This window comes from Protopterus annectens, chromosome 10.part0 (assembly GCF_019279795.1).
Source record: "Protopterus annectens isolate FY-2018-M chromosome 10.part0, PAN1.0, whole genome shotgun sequence".
Taxonomy (NCBI): Eukaryota; Metazoa; Chordata; order Ceratodontiformes; family Protopteridae; genus Protopterus; species Protopterus annectens.
Genome location: NC_056744.1, coordinates 703,193,130 through 703,216,170, shown reverse-complemented (window position 1 = coordinate 703,216,170; position 23,041 = coordinate 703,193,130). Strand labels below are relative to the sequence as shown.

Below are 23,041 nucleotides of genomic sequence, written 5' to 3'. Positions count from 1 at the left end.
TCAGTGTTGCAGTGCTTGATTGCATCTTTTTCTGTTTTCATACAGAACTGGATATTCTTATAAAGTAGCAGTGGCACTGTCTTTATTTCTTGGATGGCTTGGAGCTGACAGATTTTATCTTGGATACCCAGCTTTGGGTAAGCATGACTTTTGCATTTTGTTAGGTGTCCAGAGACAAAATTCTTATTTTATGTACAACTTATCCAGTAATAAAACGTCTGTTTAATCCACTCTTATTGGAATAAATTAACTACAGATTACTATTGTGATTATGTATGAAGTGTTGTGTGAATTTTTCTGTCGTATCCCTTTTCTTGTGGACCCTTATCTTTCCTCACTCTTAGTAGCCCATGGTCCTGTTCTGTTAAACGTACAGAGCTCTGCTTTTGTTTCATTCACACCACATATACCCTAGCACAAGGATTTTAATATCAAACTATTTCACTGTTTTAGTACCTTTCAAGAAAATTGCTTCAGACTGACTGATTTGTACATACTCCTCAATAATAGCCGAAGTACGAAAGCTACTGCTGTGCAAGTTAACATGTTTCTCAGATAGTGCTTTAGTCAGTAAGAGGACACAGATTCCATTATAATCCTAAGGATTTCTGGTACCCAGTTAATATACCAATTTTGTTTCCCCATTTAATAAACTTGCGTTGCACAAACATTAATGTTAAATGTTTCAATAAAAAAAAGTATGTTAGCAATTTCGCTATACCTTAAGTTACAGTTTGCATGGTCATGTGAATTCCTTTTCTTCTTTGTTAAATGTCTTCATTTAGTATGAGTAAATTGTATTTTTAAATACTGGATATAAACTTGTTTCCCTTTTTTTTATATTTATAATGTACAAGGACCCAATGATAGAAATGCAAACAGTGTTTGGACTCATAGAGGGGTTCCCTGTGGGAGTGGGTGTGCATCAGGGTTCATGCGTGTTTCACTCACAGTGGGATATTTCACTGGGAGTACCAGGCTTAGCACACTAGTCTTCCTTTTTAACCAAACATGTTCCTCTTATCTTTGAAAGATTATCTTATGATTGTGGACCAACCACTTTCAGGATCACACAAAGTCCGATTTATTGCTTACTTCTGTGTAACTTGTCCAGCTGTTTGGTGTGAAGTTATCTGTTAAAACATCTTACTACCTTCTCTTCTTGCTGCTAAGTTGCCTTTAAGTTCTCTGTATAAGTATGAACATAGGAGCATGGGTACTGGATACGTTGCCGAATACTGAGTGCCATGGTAAGCGGATTTCATCAAGATGGTGTTTGTCAGGCAGGGAAGAAGTGTTTAAAAGACATTAAAAAAAGTCTTCCTTTTAGACTTAAGACTTTTCGGGATGGTACAGAAGGTGCAGGAAGAAGAGATGAGTTTCGACAAGATCTTAGGGGATGCCCAGTCTAAAAAATGGCAGGTTAGCATGTTGGTACACAGTATTGAAATTGTGAAGTGCCAAAAAACAAGGAAAAGAATTAAACAGTTAGAGCAACAAGCACCAGTCAGGGTAGTCTGCACAAGAAGGCATTGTAGTTGTAGACCTGTCGAATAACATGACACAGTAAGGTCTGAAGTAATCTGGGGAACTTCAATGAAAATGTGCATTTCAAAAGCTACTAGAATATAAAGTTTGCTTAAATATATTTATTGTAATATTTGGCATTATTTTGTAACTGTATTGTTCCTCTTTTTGTGAAAGGATCACAGGTTTTGAAGAGCAATGCAAAAAAATAAAAAAAATCTGCACTTGGGAGGCATACAGACCATACAAATCAGCTTGGTAAGAACAGTCATAACAAAGTTAGAAAGGAAGCAAGATGCTCTGTGTTGAGCCCTGGTGTCTGCCATCTTACAGAAACGTACAAGGGCAATCAGGAGAGAAACTGAACTCCTCAGAGAAGATGCAGTGTATTTCATATAAAAGAGATTATGAGAAGCTTTTGTGATGTGCTAGTACAGTCAAAAGCAGCAAAATTCAAGAATGCATAGGAAAATGCAGTTATTTTGGTGGTGTTGGGGGATTGCATGCATAATGCTGAATGGGTGAAATACTGAAATGGTTTTATATAAAGCAAAAAAAGGCTGTAACTGAAAATGCCATTATGATTGCGGTGCAGTGGTGACTGATGATTCACCCTTTCATCAGTGTAGTGTGGTCTTGGAGTTTGTATATATAATAAGATGGCAGGGTGGGGGTGTTGAGGGGCTTGCCTCTGGCCCGCATAGAACATGTGCTGCGTTTTTATGTATAGCATTGCCATATTTAGCAGAATTAGATTAACAACCACCCAATGATGCCCGAGCTTGACATGCTAGCCAGCTTTGGATGTGAGTAATCCGCTTCTGCATCACTGAAACACACCAGGTTTAAGTCGTACTGTATCCTGTAGATGTAGTGTGTCTACCAGGCTTCTTATTCAAACTCTGCAGTCAAGAATAGGAGAGCTGAATGCAATCAGTGCTAAAGACCCAAAATTGAGGACATTGACATGATTGACTTAAGTTAAGAAAAAATCGTTTGTATCATGATTTAATCTGTAAAGAAAAGGAATCGCATACCTGTAATGTGTAGCATTATTAAGGAACTGTGTTGCCTGCTTTATTTTATTTGTTTGTCTTTGTTTACCAACAAAGTCCGATTGGGTAATACCCATTTTCGGCAGAGGCCTGGGGCAAAAAGTTCCATTTGCTTCTATTGCATTATACTAAGTTCCAGTTAAACCCAGAGTAGTTGCATTTATAATTACATTTATACACAAACAGTAGTTAATTTATACAGTCTAAGATTTTACAGAGGTGGACGTTACTAAACATAAAGACCATGTGTAACTTAGTGGCTTGTACAGGCAGCAGTTATGTATAAAAATTGTTTTTTGTCATTTCAGTGGGAGGTTGAGAGTATTCTGTTTATGGAGAGTATTTGAGAGTATTGTATAGAGAGCACAAAGTCTTAACCTTGTGATGAGCATGTCCAGGACTGGTTAAGATATTGTTTAATCAGTGGTTTAAAACTGTTGAGTTTGTCAGAGAGTTTTATTTGTGTGGGGATACTATTTCAGAGTTTAGCAACATATTGGGAGTAGAGCAAGTCTCCTGACTTATTTGTAAGTAATAATTGGTTACAAGAGCAGAGGTCCCTTGCTGGACAGTAGGGCAGTAATACGTTTTGTAGTGCAGGGCATTTTTCTGGATGATGATTGAATTTCTCTGCTGTAGTTTTGAAATATTAGGTAGTTATGTAGTTTGTCAGTTTAATTGCTTTAAGCTATGACAATGGTGGGTCCTATTAGGAAGATTGGTGGCAAATTTAGCTATTTTACTGTAGCAGGAGACAAGTTTCTTTCTTTTAGTATTTGTTAGTTAAAAAATGGCAAGACACCTTGGCAGAGCAACTGTCACTATTCCAGTTTCAATTCTTTACTTACAGTTAATGAAAAGCAAATTTGAAATAAACGCCTCAGATAGTTGAAGGTAACCATCCAAATTGATAGCCAGTTTATGTTGAACAATAACTGTCTGTTAAGATAGCAGTTGTTAAAGTTTCACGCCTTCTGCAAACGGTTTGCTGTAAAATAGTCAGCGAAACACACAGGCTGTTTAAATCCCAGTAAATTTTCTTGAATTAACAGGTCGTTCTTCACCTCAACAAACAGAAACTTGTTCCACAATTAAACAGCACAATCTATTATGTGTTGAAATTCGGTCTTCACCTCATTACAAGTGGAAACAGCTGTCCAAAATACATTTTTGAAAGGACCACAACGATGTAGTCTTGTGAACACAAACACTTTATTGACAAAGAAACTGGCAAGCGCTTTCACCTTATAGGCTTCCTCAGGCCAAACATATCGCAGAGCTTTTAACACACACACATATATATATATATATATATATATATATATATATATATATATATATATATATATACTTTAGGTCTGTGTGACATCACTTCCCTTGTGCTTAACTCACATTCAAACATTTAAAGCAACACTAACTATATAAAAAATGTATGTAAAATACAAAGTATAAAGTTGGTCGACTGTGATCAGTTCAACATATACTACTTAAAATCAATTATATAATAATAAAAAATAAAAATATGAACATGAATGTCATACTTTCATTCTAAATTTAAACACTCTCTGCTGTGCTAAGATGGGTTATTTAAGATAACATCAAATAAGCGACTTTTAAAAATTTCATAAAACAAAATAAAAGCCTACAATTAAACTTATGCCAAATAAAAATAACTGTGCTAAGCGAACTCAAGTATATAAAACCATTCAATATTAATGGATAGATGGCTAAAATACCTCTCTAGGCATATCATGTCAGTACAAACATAAATTTAATTGTAGGCTTTTATTTTGTTTTATGAAATTTTTAAAAGACGCTTATTTGATGTTATCTTAAATAACCCATCTTAGCACAGCAGAGAGTGTTTAAATTTAGAATGAAAGTATGACATTCATGTTCATATTTTTATTTTTTATTATTATATAATTGATTTTAAGTAGTATATGTTGAACTGATCAGTCAACCAACTTTATACTTTGTATTTTACATACATTTTTTATAGAGTTAGTGTTGCTTTAAATGTTTGAATGTGAGTTGAGCACAAGGGAAGTGATGTCACACAGACCTAAAGTGTGTGTGTGTGTATATATATATATATATATATATATATATATATATATATATATATATATATATATATATATATATATATGTTAAAAGCTCTGTGATGTGTTTGGCCTGAGGAAGCCTATAAGGTGAAAGCGCTTGCCAGTTTCTTTGTCAAGAAAGTGTTCGTGTTCACAAGACTACATCGTTGTGGTCCTTTCAAAAGTGTATTTTGGACAGCTGTTTCCACTTGTAATGAGGTGAAGACCGAATTTCAACACATAATAGATTGTGCTGTTTAATTGTGGAACAAGTTTCTGTTTGGTGAGGTGAAGACCCACCTGTTAATTCAAGAAAATTTACTGGGATTTAAACAGCCTGTGTGTTTCGCTGACTATTTTACAGCAAACCGTTTGCAGAAGGCGTGAAACTTTAACAACTGCTATCTTAACAGACCGTTATTGTTCAACATAAACTTGCTTTTGGCTATCAATTTGGATGGCTACCTTCAACTATCTGAGGCATTTATTTCAAATTTGCTTTCCATTAACTGTAAGTAAAGAACTGAAACTGGAATAGTGACAGTTGCTCTGCCAAGGTGTCTTGCCATTTTTTAACTAACAAATTTTATTGCTATTATCAAGACACTAAATATAGCAGCTCTTTTTTACCTGATTTTTATTCTGTTAATTTGCTGCTTAGTCATGGCAGAGCCAAGTGATACACCAATAGAATTACCTTATAATCCAGAGAAGCAAGACTTTAAAAGCAAGAGATTTGATAACTGTGTATCTGGCCAGGATAATCCACTACTAGCTTATGAAGTATCCTGCGACAACATAGACTCTGAAACATCTGAGGCCAACTACAGTGGACTCTACTTTGTTTAATCAAATGGAAATTGACTTTATAAAGCTTAAATGTATGCAGTTACAAAGGCAACATTGAGGTATGCATAGCACGTAAAATTATACCTAGAGGGTTACGCGTCTTGAAGATGCCCACTACAGGCACGAAGTACCCTGACCTTTTGTACAAGTGGCAAATGATTAACACTGACACTAGCATACGATATATGAAATTAATGAAAGAATATTTTTTGCCAGAAGAAGCTACCTTGAGAGACAAGTTAAGAGAACAGCAAAAACATATCTATGAGACATATCCCAATTTTATTTTGGAGAAAGTCTCTGAAAAATTGTTAGATAATGTATATTTGTTTGAAAAGAAATTAATGGAACAAAAGCAAAGTAGGATTCGGAGGGATACAGTGGATTTTAAACAAGGACAAGTCTTCATTTGGCCTAGGGATAATAGAACAAATATGACACAAGGAAGTACAAATATGACAAGAAGTAAGAATAACATGAGGAGTTCAGTCAACAGGAACATAAATCGCACTGTAGATAGTGAAGTAATTGAAAGTGGTAGAAATGTTCCTGCACAAATATCAGGACCATGTGCAGTAGCAGAGAGTTCAAACAATGAAATTATTACAGTAGTTGAGATACATAGAGAGGAAGAAACAAATGCTAGGACCCCTATATTAAAACTTATGGATCAGTCAGTAGTATGTAAATCCAACCACGATACCTCCATAAACAGTGAAGACGTAGTTCGAAAGAAAACTCCATCATTAAGAACTGGAGTCATTGGTAAAGATCCAGTAGCCCCTTTCCCCATCTCCGACTTTCGGAGAGGAGGAAGAGATTGATCAATGAGCAGAGGGAGGCAAAAGAGGAGGTTACCCGAAGAAGAACGCATAGGTCCAACTTTAAAGAAAATGTGGGAAAAGGCAGGCAATCATTGATTTGGAATATATCAAGTAGATCTCTAACCAAGAAAGAAACTCTTGTATTAGAAAAAGGCCTTTCTTTTATACCATCAGTTAAAAGTGATATTACAGATTCAGTGATAGACCTTAAATTATATACTAGGAACATTCAATTATGCTTAGACTATGGTTATCACCAGTCTATAGATGGAGCATGCACTCTTAGAAAACCAAGCACATATATACCAAACTTACATCCGCTATTAGATGCATATTCGAAGTTAGTCGAACAAGAATTGTATGAAATAGATAGAAGGAATAGAGATAAGAGATGGTATGGCAATTTGCACTCTAATTTAAGAACAGCCTTGAGAACTTTGAAAAATGATTATAGTATTGTGATAAGACCTGCTGATAAAGGAGGCCCCATTGTTATAATGGATACAGAGAGATATATCTGTAGCATGACTGATATGCTCAGAGATGCTAACTTTTATAGACCGATTGGCATCAAACATGTTGATCAGATAATTAATATTCTATATTTCTGTCAAATAATCATTGTACAGGCAGAATTAATAGTGATCTATATAAATACTGTCAAGTTAATGAACTTACCATTCCTTGCATACAAGGCATCCCAAAAATACACAAGCATCCAGATAGACCTCCTATGAGACCTATAGTTGCCGGGAGAGGTTGGATAACTGAACCGTTATCCATATATTTGGACTCCAAATTAACACCTATTGTGAATAAGTATACATATATACTTAAAGACACTAAGCAATTCCTTGTGATGTTATATGATGCAACAAAAGATATAACAGTAGATGATAGATTCTTGTTAGTTTCATTAGATGTTCAGTCTCTTTTCACAACCATCCCAAACCAAGAAGGCATAGATAGCATTCAACGACGTCCGATAGCAGACCAGACCATGACTGAATACCATGTAGACACCCTATGTGAGCTTATGAGAATTGTTTTGACTAATAACATTTTCACTTTCAACAGCCACATCTATATTCAGAATGATGGCGTAGCTATGGGCACTTCATGTGCCAATAGCTACACCAACCTAGTTATGGCTGACTGGGAAAATGTACACTTATTCACACGATAGCTATAAACAATACGTCAGTTTTTATGTACGTTTTGTAGATGATCTTTTTTTGATTTGGAAGTCTGATGTATGTGAATTGCATGAATTTTTAGAAGAAATTAATCTAGCCACCAGTTATCTTAAATTTACTATGACAGCTTCTGAACAACTGGTCTCTTATTTAGATGTGTATGTAGAGAGGATGCCTAGTGTTCTTCTGAATACTGGCGTTTTCAGAAAAGCCTGTTATAGAAACTCATTAATGCATAGATCTAGTATGCACCCTAGATTTGTGTTTAAGAATGTCATTAAGGGACAAGCAATGAGAGTTTCTCGATTTAAATTCAACAGAAACAGGATATAACTCAGTTACATAACCTTAAACAACAATTACTCAATAGGGCATACACACCATCAGAAGTTTAATCCAAAATTTTTAGAAGTAGATGGTTTAAGGAAAGGTAGTGATTCACCTTATTTTGCATCTAGTTCATATGAAATGAATGATGCACCTAATAGTAAAACTCTATATGATGAAAAGATGAAAATCTGTATCCATTACACACAAGATGTATACGACATAAAAAGAGCTTATTCTAAGTACTGGGATATACTGAAAGTTGATCCCAGTATTAGTGAATTTGTAGGTGAAGCCCCTAGCTTCATATACAGGAATAAACTTAATTTACACAAGATGTTATGTAGCTCTTCTAGAATAGAGCACATTACTAAATCAAATACCAACGTAGGCAGTACTCAACCTTGCAGGAAATGCAATTATTGTGATTTAATAGACAGCACAGCAATGTTCATACACCCCCTTACATTACAGTGTTTTAAGTTTTACCCAGTAGCTAATTGTAATACTCCGCATGTAGTATATCTTGCCACCTGCAGTTCCTGCCCAGCATTTTATGTGGCAAGACTGACAGGCGGCTAAGAGATGGATAGAATCAGAGAACACATGTACAACATTAGGATAAAGTATGATAAAAATGCATTATCTAGACATGTTATTGATACATCACTAGATCACAAATTTAAATTTCTAGTCATGCAAGTTAATCATCCCACTATTAGAAGGGGGGATATTTGCAACAGAACAAAATGAAACCAAGTGGATCACTAGACTAAGAGCTGATCGTGAACCTGGCTTAAATGACAGGATTCCTATTAAACCAATACTGAAAGGCAAAGACCTTAGGAAGTAGTAAATGGTATTTGATGAGTTGATTAGCATACACAGATCGTATGGCTCTATTTCTTTTATGATATTAAATGTACTAGAATGTGAGCAACCATTTACGTCCGCCTTTTAGCTTTTCATAATGCTTAAAAGTATATTTAAAAGTCTATACTTGAAATCGTGGATATAATTAAAGGCTGGTTGATGTTAAAAAGCTAGCCCCAATAATAGTAGGGCTATTGTACAAGGAAAATGTAATCTTGAAGTTGTGTCTTGTCATTAATAACAAAAGACACAACACTTTATACTTTGCACTAGTTCTAATCATACTGACGTTGAGGTTACCAGGTTCATTTTATGTTGATCCATTGAACCTATACTGTTTACCATATAACATATGTTTAACAGAGATTAGCTGTTCATGTTTGCAATTTAGTCTTTAGATTTTTGTAAGACGTTTTGAAGCATAGGTGTATGCTTTTACTTGAATTTGTGCATCTAACATAAGAGCGATTGATGCTGCTATTTTAGTTTTAATGGAAGCTGTATCATTTCATTTTTGAAATATAACCTAGAATCTAGGTATTGCTTTGACAAGCTATTTTCAGCGAACTATTTTTGTTTCTCTTTTTAGAAGCACAATCAAGTGTCTTCACTTGAATTTGGGTATCTAATATATGTTCGACTGAAGTGCCTTTATTTGAACTTGGGTATTTAATACATGTTCGACTGAAGTTTTTAATGTTAGTCCTGATAATTATCAAGCTTTATATTTCCTAAAATGCAACTTAGAGCGTAGGGTTTGTACTGACATGATGTGCCTAGAGAGGTATTTTAGCCATCTATCCATTAATATTGAATGGTTTTATATGCTTGAGTTCGCTTAGCACAGCTATTTTTATTTGGCATAATTTTAATTGTAGGCTTCTATTTTGTTTTATGAAATTTTTAAAAGACGCTTACTTGATGCTATCTTAAATAACCCATCTTAGCACAGCAGAGAGTGTTTAAATTTTAGAATGAAAGTATGACATTCATGTTCATATTTTTATTTTTTATTATTATATAATTGATTTTAAGTAGTATATGTTGAACTGATCACAGTCGACCAACTTTATACTTTGTATTTTACATACATTTTTTTATATAGTTAGTGTTGCTTTAAATGTTTGAATGTGAGTTAAGCACAAGGGAAGTGATGTCACACAGACCTAAAGTGTGTGTGTGTGTGTGTGTGTGTGTATATGTATATGTATATATATATATATATATATATATATATATATATATATATATATATATATATATATATAGACATATATATATATAGACATATATATATATAGACATATATATATATATATATATATATATATATATATATATATATATATATATATATATATATATATATATATATAATGTTAAAAGCTCTGTGATATGTTTGGCCTGAGGAAGCCTATAAGGTGAAAGCGCTTGCCAGTTTCTTTGTCAATAAAGTGTTCGTGTTCACAAGACTACATCGTTGTGGTCCTTTCAAAAGTGTATTTTGGACAGCTGTTTCCACTTGTAATGAGGTGAAGACCGAATTTCAACACATAATAGATTGTGCTGTTTAATTGTGGAACAAGTTTCTGTTTGGTGAGGTGAAGACCGACCTGTTAATTCAAGAAAATTTACTGGGATTTAAACAGCCTGTGTGTTTCGCTGACTTTTTTACAGCAAACCGTTTACAGAAGGCGTGAAACTTTAACAACTGAACAGTGTAAGAAACTTCTCTGTGTGGAAGATTTTCAGTCCATATATTTCTAGTTAATCACTGTATATTAATCAGATCAGACAATAGTAGTAGAAGTAGCAAACGTAAACTCGTCAAGTCAAAAAGTAATAATAGAAAATATATAATTCTACAGCATTACTAAGTATTCGAAAGTAATCCAAGCAAGGCAGGCAGTCTGTTTCCAGTCGAAAATCCTTTGTTAAGTACACAGACAAGCGATCCACGTAAAACAAAAATAGAGTAATAATTTCCTCACAAGCTTTCTAAATATATATATATACTTTTTATCAGGCATGGGAGTGGTTTATTGTGCTGTAAAACAAAGTGTTATTGGTACACATGTTAAATTCACATCCCTTCCCCCATCAGTGTGACATTCGAGCTGGTCCTGCCCTACCTAGTAGCTGTCATAATAATATATAGCCCTAATGTACTTTAATGGTACATCTTATTTAACCAAATTATTAAGTAGATTATTAAGTCTGTGATTTTATACAAGGCAATATACTACATGGCTGGAAATATATCAACCTTAGTTCATTTTGCAATCAAAAATTATATAGAAATATATACATATACATTTTGCATGTAAAAATCAGTTTCTATTTTCATAACCTATTGTTAACAAAGATCGCTTTCGTCCTTCTAGACTTTGTCAGGTCTGTGTACAAGAACCCTAAAAACCTATATAATTGTATAATTAGTTAGTATTGTTATTACCATCATTTTGAATAAAGTGGGAAAAAAGAGAACCAGAAAAAAAAAAAATGTGTGTGTGTGTGTGTGTGTGTGTGTGTGTGTGTGTGTGTGTGTGTGTATATATATATATATATATATATATATATATGTGTGTGTATGATGATGGAAACAAAATATACGCTTAAATTTCAAATGATTTAAAATGGTATTTAAAACCAATTTGTAATAAAATTAAAATACAATTAGTCATGTAAACAATGTGGCAGTTTTCTAAGTTCCAGTGCACTTTTAATTGAACAGTAGTAGTTTAGTCCAGGAAGAGTTCAGCTTTAATTGCCACATGAGTTCATGTTTCTCCAGAATATTCGGGATGTCTCCTTCAAGATCACCCATGTCTATGCGATCCAGGATCTGGCACTTAAAACCTGTGTGTCTTTTATGAAGAGAAAGGTGTTTGGCTAGTGCATTATTTTTACATCCAGAGCGGATTTCTGACAGACATGAAATCCTTCGCTTGAGTTTATTTACAGTCTTGCTCACATAGAATGCATCACATTCATTGCACTGTGCCCTGTAAATTACTTTTTTAGTGTTACAGTCACCCCTGCACTGGTTTTAATGATCTTCTTTAAATAAGGGCAATAACAAATATCACCTTGCTGTATAAATATACAAAATGTACAATTAGTTTCACATCTTTTAGTGCTTTTCTCATATGGTCTAGGTTTAAATTCAGCAAATCTAATATTCCTGGCCTTCCTATAAACAAATGATGGGGCTTCACCTAAGATGTTAATCAGAAAAGGGTTTCCTGTAACAATGTCCCAGTTTTCTTCAATAATATTTTTGATACTGTGATAATCCAAAGTGTATGTCAGGATGCAGTTATTTTTGCATTTGCTATTCTCTGTGGGATTACTTAACATTTTTCTACTGGGGAGATTGAGTGAAGGTGCTTAAGTTCTTTTCACTTCTATAATGGGTTCCAGGATGTTTTTTAACATCTGGCTTTCATAGCCTCTCACTAGAAAATCATTCTCTAAGTTGTTCAGGTTTCTCAAAAATGGTTCCATCTCTGTGGTAATTCGAGCTAATCTATAGCCTTGGGATTTCACTACATTATACTTGTTTTTTGTAGGATGTAGACTTTTACTGTGGAGTAATAAGTTAACCCTCGTTGGTTTTCTGAATAGATCAGTGGTGATTCTGTTATTGTGGTGTCCTTGGAAATCTGCATATCTAAGAAAGTGGTTGAAGTACAGCTATGGGAAGAGGTAAACTTCAGGAAGGGGGTTGTTTGATTGATGTAAGTGATAAAATCTCCAAGCTGCAAGGTGTCACCTTCCCACACAATAAAGGCATTGTCAATAAAACGTAAATAGCATGTGATATGCTGCATGTAGTCTGTGTTGTTTAACACAAAGTCCTCCTCCCATTTGCCCAGGGCTATGTTAGCTATGCTGGGAGCCATGGCAGCCCCCATTGCTATACCAGTTTTTTGTTTGTAGTGTTTGACATTGAAAGTAAATAAATTGAAGTCCAGTACAAGATTAATGAGCTTGCTTAACTTTTGCAGTTGTGCCTGTGTACCCTGATTATGTTTCTTAAAAGACTCCATAGCTGCTGTTATACAGTAATTGTGTGGGAGCACTGTGTACAAGGATTCCACATCAATAGTTACCAAAATACTGTCAGCTTCCACTGTAATGTTTATTTTCTTCAAAAAATCCATTGAATCTCTTATGTATAACTTATTCTTTTCTGCTAGAGGTTTCAGCAAGTAATCAAGGTAAATGGCTGTGGCTTCAGTAAGGGAACCTCCACTTGCTACCACCGGTCTATAAGGTGGGTCTTCTCTGTTCTTGTGTGGCTTTGGTATTCCAAAAAAAGTAAGGTAAACGTGGGCGCCATAAATAATTTTAAAGATTTTCAGTGATAAGTTTTTCTTCCCATAATGTGGTGACATTAGTGTTCCATAAATCATATGCTCTTTTTATGTCATCCATGGCAAATAACTCATAAAATCTGTTATCTTCCAGCATGTTCTCCATCTTTTGGTTGTAGCTAGTGGTATCGGTCACAAGTATACCACCTCCCTTGTCTGCCTTCATTACATGCCTGGATTTATCATTGCCTAGCTCTGGAATAGTGACAGTTGCTCTGCCAAGGTGTCTTGCTATTTTTTAACTAACAAATGTTATTGCTATTATCGATACACTAAATATAGCAGCTATTTTTTACCTGATTTCTTTTAGTATTGTTTGTTTGTTAGGATAGGAGTGGCATAGAAGAGATTTGACAATAAGAAGGTGGTGGCTAGAGTTTTTCTTGCATTATCTGTAAGGAATCTATTGATCCTATAAAGGGAGCCTAGTTTCTGGTGTGTAGATTTAATGGTGTGCAGTATATGCAGGTCACATTAAAAATCGTCATCTATTAAAATGCCTAGAAGTTTACTGTGAGTTACACTTTCCGTGACAGTATTATTTGTTGACTTATTGTAAAAAATTGCTTTTGATTTTTGGCAACATTGTGAGGTAAAAAGCATTAACTTAGTTTTCTTGAGGTTGAGTAGGAGGTTTGATTCTTTGAGCCAGGTTTCTACAGAGGAAAAGGATTTTTGGGTAATGTCTTGGAGCTTATTGAGCCTGCACATAAGTCCTCTGCATACTGAACTAAACTAGCATGGTGGGTGGAGGGCATTAATAAATGTATTAAATAGGAGAGAGCCCAGGATAAAGCCCTGAGTGGCACCTGTAGTAATTGGTTGAAAGGATGAGTAGGTTTGTTGACATTTAATGGACTGTTGCCTTCCAGATAGGTAACAGGGTATTGTGAAAGTCCTAATGAGGAGAGTCTAATCAGCAGTTGCTGGTGTGAGACAGTATCGAATGCCTTTCACAAGTCTAAGAACATGGTGGACACAAGCAGACCATTGCTTCTGTTAGTTTATTATAGTGGTAAAATGTAGATGTGCCACCTTTGTGCAGTGGTATGGATTTTTCCACCGTGATGGGATGCATCTTTATGCTATGGACCTATTAATTAGTATGGACACAGGGAAGGCTGTGACTTCTGCGGCCATTTTAGGTAGTCTGATGACAGTTTGTCTGCATCTATGGAAGTAGTTTTTAGTTTAAGGAGCGACTTCATTATGTGTGAGGTAGGTACAGAACTAAAACTGAAGAGCTGTGGGTGGTTTTGATTGGACAAGGGTAGAGAAGGGGGTCAGATGTAGTAGTGTCTAAGAGAAATGCTATTGATTGTATAAAGTAGGAATCAAACTGTGTGGGAATAAGTATTTTCTGTTCTGAGAGAAGGAGTGGTGGTCTTGCCATTGTGAAGTAGTTTATTTAGTGATGATCAAAAAAAAGTTTTGGGTTATATTTATGCTTGTCTTGTGGGTTGGTATAGTACGTTTACCTGTCCTGTTGATATGGAGTTTTGCAAGGTTTCCAAGATGTCTACATTGCTGGAAGGCATTTTGAGTTATATTTTTATACCAGTTTTTACAGGCTTTACCCCTTTTATCATGTTTTTCTTTCTTTTGTCAGCCATGGTGCATGGTTGGACTTTTCTGTTTTATTAAGTACTGGTGATAGATTAATTAAGATTTTTAAAAATATGGTCTGATGTTGTCAATTTTCATTTTATCCGTGACAAATGGATCCATTTATTATTATTAATTAATACTGGAACTGACTCTGCCATTACTACAGCTTGTGCCTGCCAAAAACACTCGAGCTTCACCTCTACCCACAATCCATCTTTCACAATTACCCCAGATCTCGTTTGCTGCTTTTCCAATATGGTCATGTTAGGACAGTGCTGTTGAGTTTCATTGAGTTAGGTAAATTTCCATTCTATTTCTTAGCGATTTCTCTCTCTTTCTCTGTACTTGATCCTCTACCCTCTAGTTGAATATTTTATCTCTCTCTCCCTCCTTTCTTGCATGTTACTGTAACTTTAAATATGATTGCTGATATTCTTTCCCTGTATACCTTGGTGTATTTCTGTAGCTGGCATCGTTAGTTTTTCCCCTTTCCTTTCTTTCATTTAACAAAAAAAAAAAAAAAAACTTCTCTCTCTTTCTTAAGCTTTCTGTGTGAGTGTGCGTGTGAGTGACTGTTTTCCAGCAGTAAATTGTTGACATGGCTGAGAAAGATGAGTACCTTTCTGTTTTTAAAAAATGTCAGAGGTGCGGCCACAAAATTCCACCTTCTGATTTTTCATTCCCTTTACATTTGTTTGGGTCATGTTCACTTACAAGAGGATTGCAGCATTTGTCATGGGTTCAGACATTGAGCCCTAGTTAAGAGACTAAATTAAACTTATTTTGATAGGTTTGATTCCCTTCCCCTTCAGTGAAGCCTTATCTACTGTAGGCAAAACCAAAACTGACATTTCCTCCCCTTCATCCTCCTCTTCTGTGAACAAAGGGAAAAAGAGGAGGGTCTCTGTTCTGACTTCTCCGTTGGTTCCAAGACCTAAGAAATTGAAATCCTCTGTTCTGAAAGTATCCTCTGAACCGGAGGCCTCTGACTCTTAACTACCAGTGATAACTACTGCTTCAGAACTGACCACTATAACAAATCCTTCGATGTCAAAGGCCTTGGTGCAGGACAAAATTACTGCTCCTTCTACTGTGGCTGAAGTATCTCATTCAAGAGAGAGATTTTTCCAAGTACTTCTTACTCCCCATTTGTAGACCATTTTGCTGGTGAGCTTCCAGAAGTTTTTCTTCAGAGGCCTGAGTTTCCTTCAACATCTTTGGTCCACTTCACCAAAAGTCTTTCTGAGCTCAATGTGGAGAGACTTGTAAATAAAATCTTGTGGGCTAGAAGACTTTCAGACCCCCTTTTTGTTCCAACTCCTTTGTGTCTTGGAACAGAGCCTTCTTTCACTCTTTTGACCACTCCTCTTCTGACATCCTCCAAGGCCTTAGAGTTTTTTGTTCTGAATCACGCGCTACTGACTGTACTGGTACCTGAGATTTTCAAATCTTCTGAACTGGTAATCCCCCTGAGCTGGCTTCAGAACCAGAGACCTCTCTGAGCCGTACCTATCCTGGCAGCATATAAAGTGCTGTTAAACTGTAATTTTCCTCTTGTTGATATTAGAAGTTCAGCATTGTTAAATTTGGGGTTTTCCTGTGGAATTAAGGTGAAGGTTAGGGAATTTTTATAGATAGTTATACCACCTACATGCTTGTTTTGTCTGTCATGCCTGAGTGTAATGTATCCTGGGGGTGATCTCATTATCCTTTATTTCTTTTTTTTTAACCAGGTTTTAGTAGCTATGATTACACCAGGAGTATATGTGGTAAGGTAGACATGTATGTCATGGATGTTATTGCTCATACTAATTAGGTTCATATTTAGTAAAGTGAGTTTGGGTTCTGTGTTTTGGGATGGAAGTGATGGTTTTATGAACAGTGGGACCTGGGTTGGGGTGAATATTAACATTAATTTTTTTTGAATTGATATTTTACAGAGGGAAGTATGTGTCCAGTTATATTTTGGTCTGTTTGGTATTTGATTATAAATTTAGACACTTTTAGTTTTGAGATATTTATATATAAATCAGATGTGGTTTGTTTGAGACATGGTGTTATGGAGAAAGACCGGCTGTTTAGATGCTGATATTCTTTGTGAGGATTAGTTGAAGACCTAAGTATTTGAAGGAGGTGGATTTGATAATTGGTGATGAAGGCTAGCAGAGTGAGGAGGAATAGTTAAGTATGTTTAACTTGGGTTTTATCTTTGTTGTAGATTAGCATTAGAAAATGTTAGGAGGGTACCGAGTTGGTTGTAGAGATGTAATTTGATAGTTATAGGAGGCAAGGATTAAGACAGTTTGAGAGAGTCTTGGGTGATGAATTAGAATGGGTGTTATTGGTACTAATTTTATTATTTTTCTTTTGGAGGGAAGTGATGGTATTGGTTTGAGTAATATATGGATGGTGCTATTGAAGTATGCTTGTAGAGTAAGGAGGGGATGGATGGGAACTGGGGGTCGGGGAGCAGAGTGATCCCAAGCATTAAATAAGGATGAACGAAGCGGGTTGAAAACTTGGCAAAGAACAAACAATCCATTCCTAAACCTTAAATAGCCACAAATCTGCTGAGAAATAGAAATAAAAGGAAAATGCAGTTTAAAAGCCTGTATGCTAGTAGATGAAAGTCATGATTTTTGTTGCTTTAGGATACAGTTTTAGTAGGAGAGTTAGTCCAATATCACCTTGACCGGACTTTAGTGTTAACAGTAAAAAATTGCACGGGGCTGTTTGAATAACTATATAATGTAAGAAGGCTTCTAAGGACTTTGAAATGCAAAGTCCAAAGGCTACCCCAACCCCCCCACAGATCACTAAAGCAATGAGGAAAAGTAAGCCAGAATTCATAAGTGCAACTCTGGAAAAATACTGGCTCAGAACTGAAAGTGATTGTGCAAGAAGACAAATAAACATAAGGAAGGGAGACAGTGGACTACTAAAAACTATAAATGGAGCACAGCTAAAAGAGAAATTACCAATGTGACTGCTTTGGTCTAAGAAAATGGAGCTATTATAGTGGACAAAATTCTTTGTTTTAGGCTGTCATAATATTTATAATTTACATAAAAATATAGCTCACCGAATGGTGTTTAAACTGCAGACTTAACTGTTACATGCATACATATATATTTGCTTGCATGTACTCTTTTTAAAGCAAAATAAAAACACACTGAAGAGACAGGTGAGGCACTGAGTGAATGTTGACTGTGCACAAATACTAACTCAGAGATGAAAGTAGTTTAATAACTGTCTCGGGTAAGGAGAAATAAGAGAAGGGGGGAGACCAAGGGGGAGACTTCCTTAAAGGCATGCGGTTCCACTAAAGAAAGACAGGAGGATATAAATTAATGGGACTTGCAAGAATAGAAGTGAAGAAAATATAGGAGAAAGAAATAGCTTGAAATAAGACTGTATGAGTAAATGTCAGTGTCGGTTAGGAAGTAGAGAGTAGAAGCTGACCAGCAGGATGTCAGTGGAGGAGGATTTACAGACTATAAGGCTATTCTTACAAGCTAAGACATTGAAACATTTGTCTTCAAAGATGGTACATAGTTTTTCCTAAATAAATGGTGTGTGGATTGAGTGGACTCATACTGCCTACTGGATGAGCCTGCTGTATGTATGCTTTAGGGATGTTTTCAGTGAATCCTGCAACTCCCTTGCACCCTACTAGACATAGATGGAAGGAAGGAAGGAAATTTAATGTCATGGTTTTTATGAGAGGCAGGGGAAAATTTTGAGGCATAAATCAGGGACATCTCAGAAAATGAGGAACAGTTGAGTTATGACTGGACCTATAAACGTCTTTCTTAGCTTTTCTAATTCTGAGTGTTAAGATCAGTTTTTTTGTGTTTTTGCGCACTAGTTATAGCAGTGCAAGCCTTTGTAAGGCTTAACCAATCCCTTGCCACCTGCATTAATAACTGGACATCACAATGTAGCTAATTTTTGTAAGTAATGAAAGGGGGTAATAAAACAGGATGCTGTTTTTGTTCTGGTACATATGTTTTGGTTTGTTTGTTTAATGATTTATTGATTTATTGATTCATTTATTTATTGATTGCAGACTTCAAGTCAGACTGCCGACCAGTCATGAGTGGAGTCCCACAGGGATCGGTCCTGGGTCCTCTCCTGTTTGGCATCTACTTCTCAGGGACTCTGGCTGACCAATTCACAGACAATTGCAAGCTGGGAGCCATTATTTGCTCACCAAGTGATGTAGACATCCTACATAATGGCCTCACTGAGACCAACGACTGGTGTTGAAACCATGGCCTTATGCTTAATGCCAAAAAATACGTTGCCATTCCCTTTGGAAAAAACTCAGTTCCCACTAATTACCACATTGATGGTAGCCCACTGAACACTGAAGGGGTTATAAGAGATCTGGTGACACAGGTTGACAACAACCTCTCCTTCGACCACCACATTGCTACTGTGGTCAGACAGTCCTTCTATGTGGCACATCTCATTACCAAGGGTTTTGCATCCAGGAAGAAAGAGTTCATCTCTCTCTACTCTTCTCTCATTAGATCAGTCACAGAGTATAATGCCCCATTTGGCATGCACCTCACTAAACACCTGCAAAAGCTGGAAAGGCCACAAAAGTACCTGACTAAGAGGATCCTAGGCCTTAAACACATGCCCTACATGGACAGACTCAAAAAAACTCCAGCATTTCTCGGTTTCATAGCATCTTAAGAGGCAATCCCTGCTTGACTTACAAAGCCATGTCTGACCCAGCCATGTTAGAAATGTTACACCTAAAAAAAATCCCAATCCCTCTGCATCACACGCTCCAGGGACCTCAACCTCATTACCACAATCAACAGAACATGCTGGAGGGGCAGGTTCATAACCCAGAGACTGCCCATGTTGTGGAATAGACTTCCCATACATGTCAAGCAGAGCACCTCACTGGCCCTTTTCAAGAGAAATCTTGATGAGTGGATGGGAAATAGAAAGTTCACCCCAGGGATCACTCCAATGGCTCTATTTGATAGAGGCACGGGGAACGAATGATGGCATGATGCTAGGGCACTTCTATGGGCTAGGCTTGTAAAGGCTCCAGGGCCATTGGCCTAGTGCACACCTATGAACCTACTACATAGACGGGGACAAGAACATCCCCAAGGGGCAGTACATACGGGCTTGCCATATGACTACCTCTTGCATGGATTTAAACAGTGAATTTCATAGAATTACTTCGATGTTTCTTGACAAGGGGTTATGATGTTGAGTATTTAGTCTTTACAGAGAGACATTTTGTCCAAAAGAAATCAGTTGTATCCACCTGTTTTGAAAAGACCATTTATTAGTAAAAGTATTAAAGAGGGAGAATATCTAATTTTGGTACAGTGTGTAATCTTGATGTGACTACAGATAGTGGGGAGATTCGGGGGATTATTCAAAGAAACTGGAGGATAGTAGAAGGCAATAGTGAGTTAGTAAAAATTTTAGGTAATAAGCCTAACTTCGTTTACAGGAACAACAACAGTTTAAAGAATGTCCTGGAAAGGTGTTCTTCCAGGCATAGTGGTCCACCCATTTCAAAACAGATGGGAATGTTCAAGTGTGGACACTGCAATTTTTGCAGGTTTATTTTAGAAAGGCCATTTACAAGTCCACTCCACATGAAATACACCATCAAAGTGGTTGGTCATTTGACTTGTAAAGAAAAAGGCTTAGTATACATTGCCTTGTGCAGTGGGTGTGAAGCATTCTACTTTGGTATGACCACACGAACCTTGATGGAATGAATGAGAGAACACACGCATAGTATCAAAACTAAGGATGAGAATAATGCTTTATTTAAGCATTCAGTGATATGTAGTAAATTCAAGATGTTTTTATTTTCAATCTTGGAGGTGGTGAAAACAGACCCCAGGGGTGCAGATTTTAAAAATGTGATAGAACAGAGGGGAACCTTCTTGGCAAATAAAATTGAGGGCAGACAGGAGGCCTGGATTAAATGACGCAATAAATATTAAATGCGTATTGAAACATAGAAAGTTAACTATTAGGAAAGTGTAATCCACACTTTCCTTTTATTTAGTACTTGTTAGTTACGTTACAGCAGGCTGCAATGTTTTGGTATATATGCTTTTTAAAGTTGGATATAGTTATAAGCATTTTGTTTTTTTTTAACTTGGTGAACGTTCTTGAGTCAAAGTGAATTTTTATTGGTTAATTGATTATATGTATAAGGAATGTATTTAAGATGTGCTATTTGAGCTTTACTGTTTCATTTGTTTTTCTGATGAAGTCTTGGTGAGACAAAAGGTGACAATTAAATTACTTTTACGCTAAATCTGTATCTTCCAGTCTTTATTGACCATCAGTGCAACTGTTTCAAGTGATTTTCGGAGATTTTTGCTGTGGTTACACTTCAATCTGTAAAACTAAGTACATATTAATAATGACCATAAACTACAGTTCGCTTTCCAAATTTTACTGTTTTGTTTATTTAGGTAGGTGACTGATCATGTGTCCTTTTCAGCCATGACCTGGACACACAGGATATCCACTTTTAATATCTTTACTAATTAGCTCTATACCTCCTGACCTCAGTCATCTTTAGTGCAATATGCAGTTGACTCTACAGTCATCACCATAGCCAACTCTCCCTCTAAGCTCTTCACAGCTACTCGGGCATCTTTTAATTTAGTTGAAACATGGCTTTTCAACAACCAGCTCATCCTTAACCCTAAAAAAACAAAGCTGTTACTCTTCCTACCTAAAAAGTTCAACGATATTAAACCCTCCTTCTCCATACAGTCTCTTTAATAACACTCCCATTCAGGTAGAATACAGCAGTGAGCTCTTAGGCATAACAATCGACAATCCGCTTAAATTTGGCTTGCGTGTTAATAACTGTATCAAAAAGACTCATTCAAAAGTAGGGCTCCTTTACTGTTAACAAGAAATTCCTTAACTCTGAAGCCAAGATTACTCTGTCTTACCTACCTTCTACCCAGTCTAATGTACAATTCTCAAATTCTCACAAATCTTAACTCGGCAGTCCTGACCAAAGTTGAATCTGCCTACAACAAGGTAGCTAGATTTGCTGTCCAACAAACCTACAAATCCCATCACTGTGTCTCTCTCTCTAAAACACCTAAACTGGTTTGAATTACCCCACCAGCTTCTTCTCTCTCAGCTCCCAATCATCCATTCTATCCTATACCAGCCTTCCTACTGCCCGGCACTATACCCGCTCCTCTCCCATTATTCTCTTTCCAGACCTCTCCGAAGCTCTAACCAAACGTACTACAAATCTACAAGCCCAAGTCTAAATGTGGACGCAACATGTACAGCTATCACCCCACTATTGCCTGGAATAGGCTCCCACTAGAAATCAGGACCCTTACATATCCTAAACAATTTAAGACAACCACCAAGGAGCACTTCCAAAGTCACTGGTCCTGCCACTGCACTCTCCCTCCTTAAACATCCCCTACTTCTCATATCTTAATCTACTTCCTGCCATTAACTCACTCTTCTCACTAGCTCTCTCTAATCTTCCTTTACTACTCTTTTTACTGTCATCTAAAATCTATTAAGCAAATTGCCTCAGAGAAACATTCTATTGTAATTGTCTTGCCTTCATGCAACTACATTATGATAAAACTGGGTTTTTGTAACCACTTACCCCAAAAACTATATTCACCTTAATGACATATTTATTTTTATACATCTTGAAATAGGTTTGCTATACTCATGATTATTGACACTGTGTAACACAGTATTGCTACTTAATGCCTTGTAATAATCCTGTAACATTGCTGTTTAATGCTAATATATAATGAAAACTGTATAATATATTGGAGCTTTTCTACCCGGGCCTCCGCTGAAAAAGGGCTCTTCAGCTCAGTGGGACAACTGCGGTCAACAAATGTAAATTAAATAAATTAATTAATAATAAATAAATCTCAACTGTAAAAGTAATAGAATAATGCACAAGTTTGAAAGTTAAGCATTCAGATTTAAGAGTGCTAACAAGACACCATAGGAGGAACAATGAAGTAATGCTTTAAAAACATGATTTTCAACTTGATGCATAGCTTCTGAATTCTGTACACTATACTAGATTAGACTGGATAAGTGTCTCCAAGAAGAAAGTTAATACATTTTGATAGTTTGGCAGTTGTTGAAAACAAATGCAGATTAAAGTGCACACATGAAATATTTAGCTATATTTTCTATCCAGTAGGATTAAGACTTTTTAAAAAAAATTTTAAAAAACAAAAAAATTTAAAAATTTAGGGGGTTTGAAAAGGACCAAAAAATTTTGGAAAAAAGGGGAAGTTTTTA

The 23,041-nt window shown here is 36.0% G+C and overlaps 1 protein-coding gene across 1 annotated transcript in view; it reads left to right on the top strand.

The window, feature by feature from the left end:
* The window catches only part of TM2D1 (TM2 domain containing 1), a 728,199-nt gene that overhangs the window by 145,555 nt on the left and 559,603 nt on the right, over positions 1-23,041 (top strand). Inside the window, exon 4 of the mRNA XM_044085534.1 lies at positions 46-137. Coding sequence (XP_043941469.1) covers positions 46-137 — 92 coding nt within the window. The remainder of the gene's footprint in view (positions 1-45; positions 138-23,041) is intronic.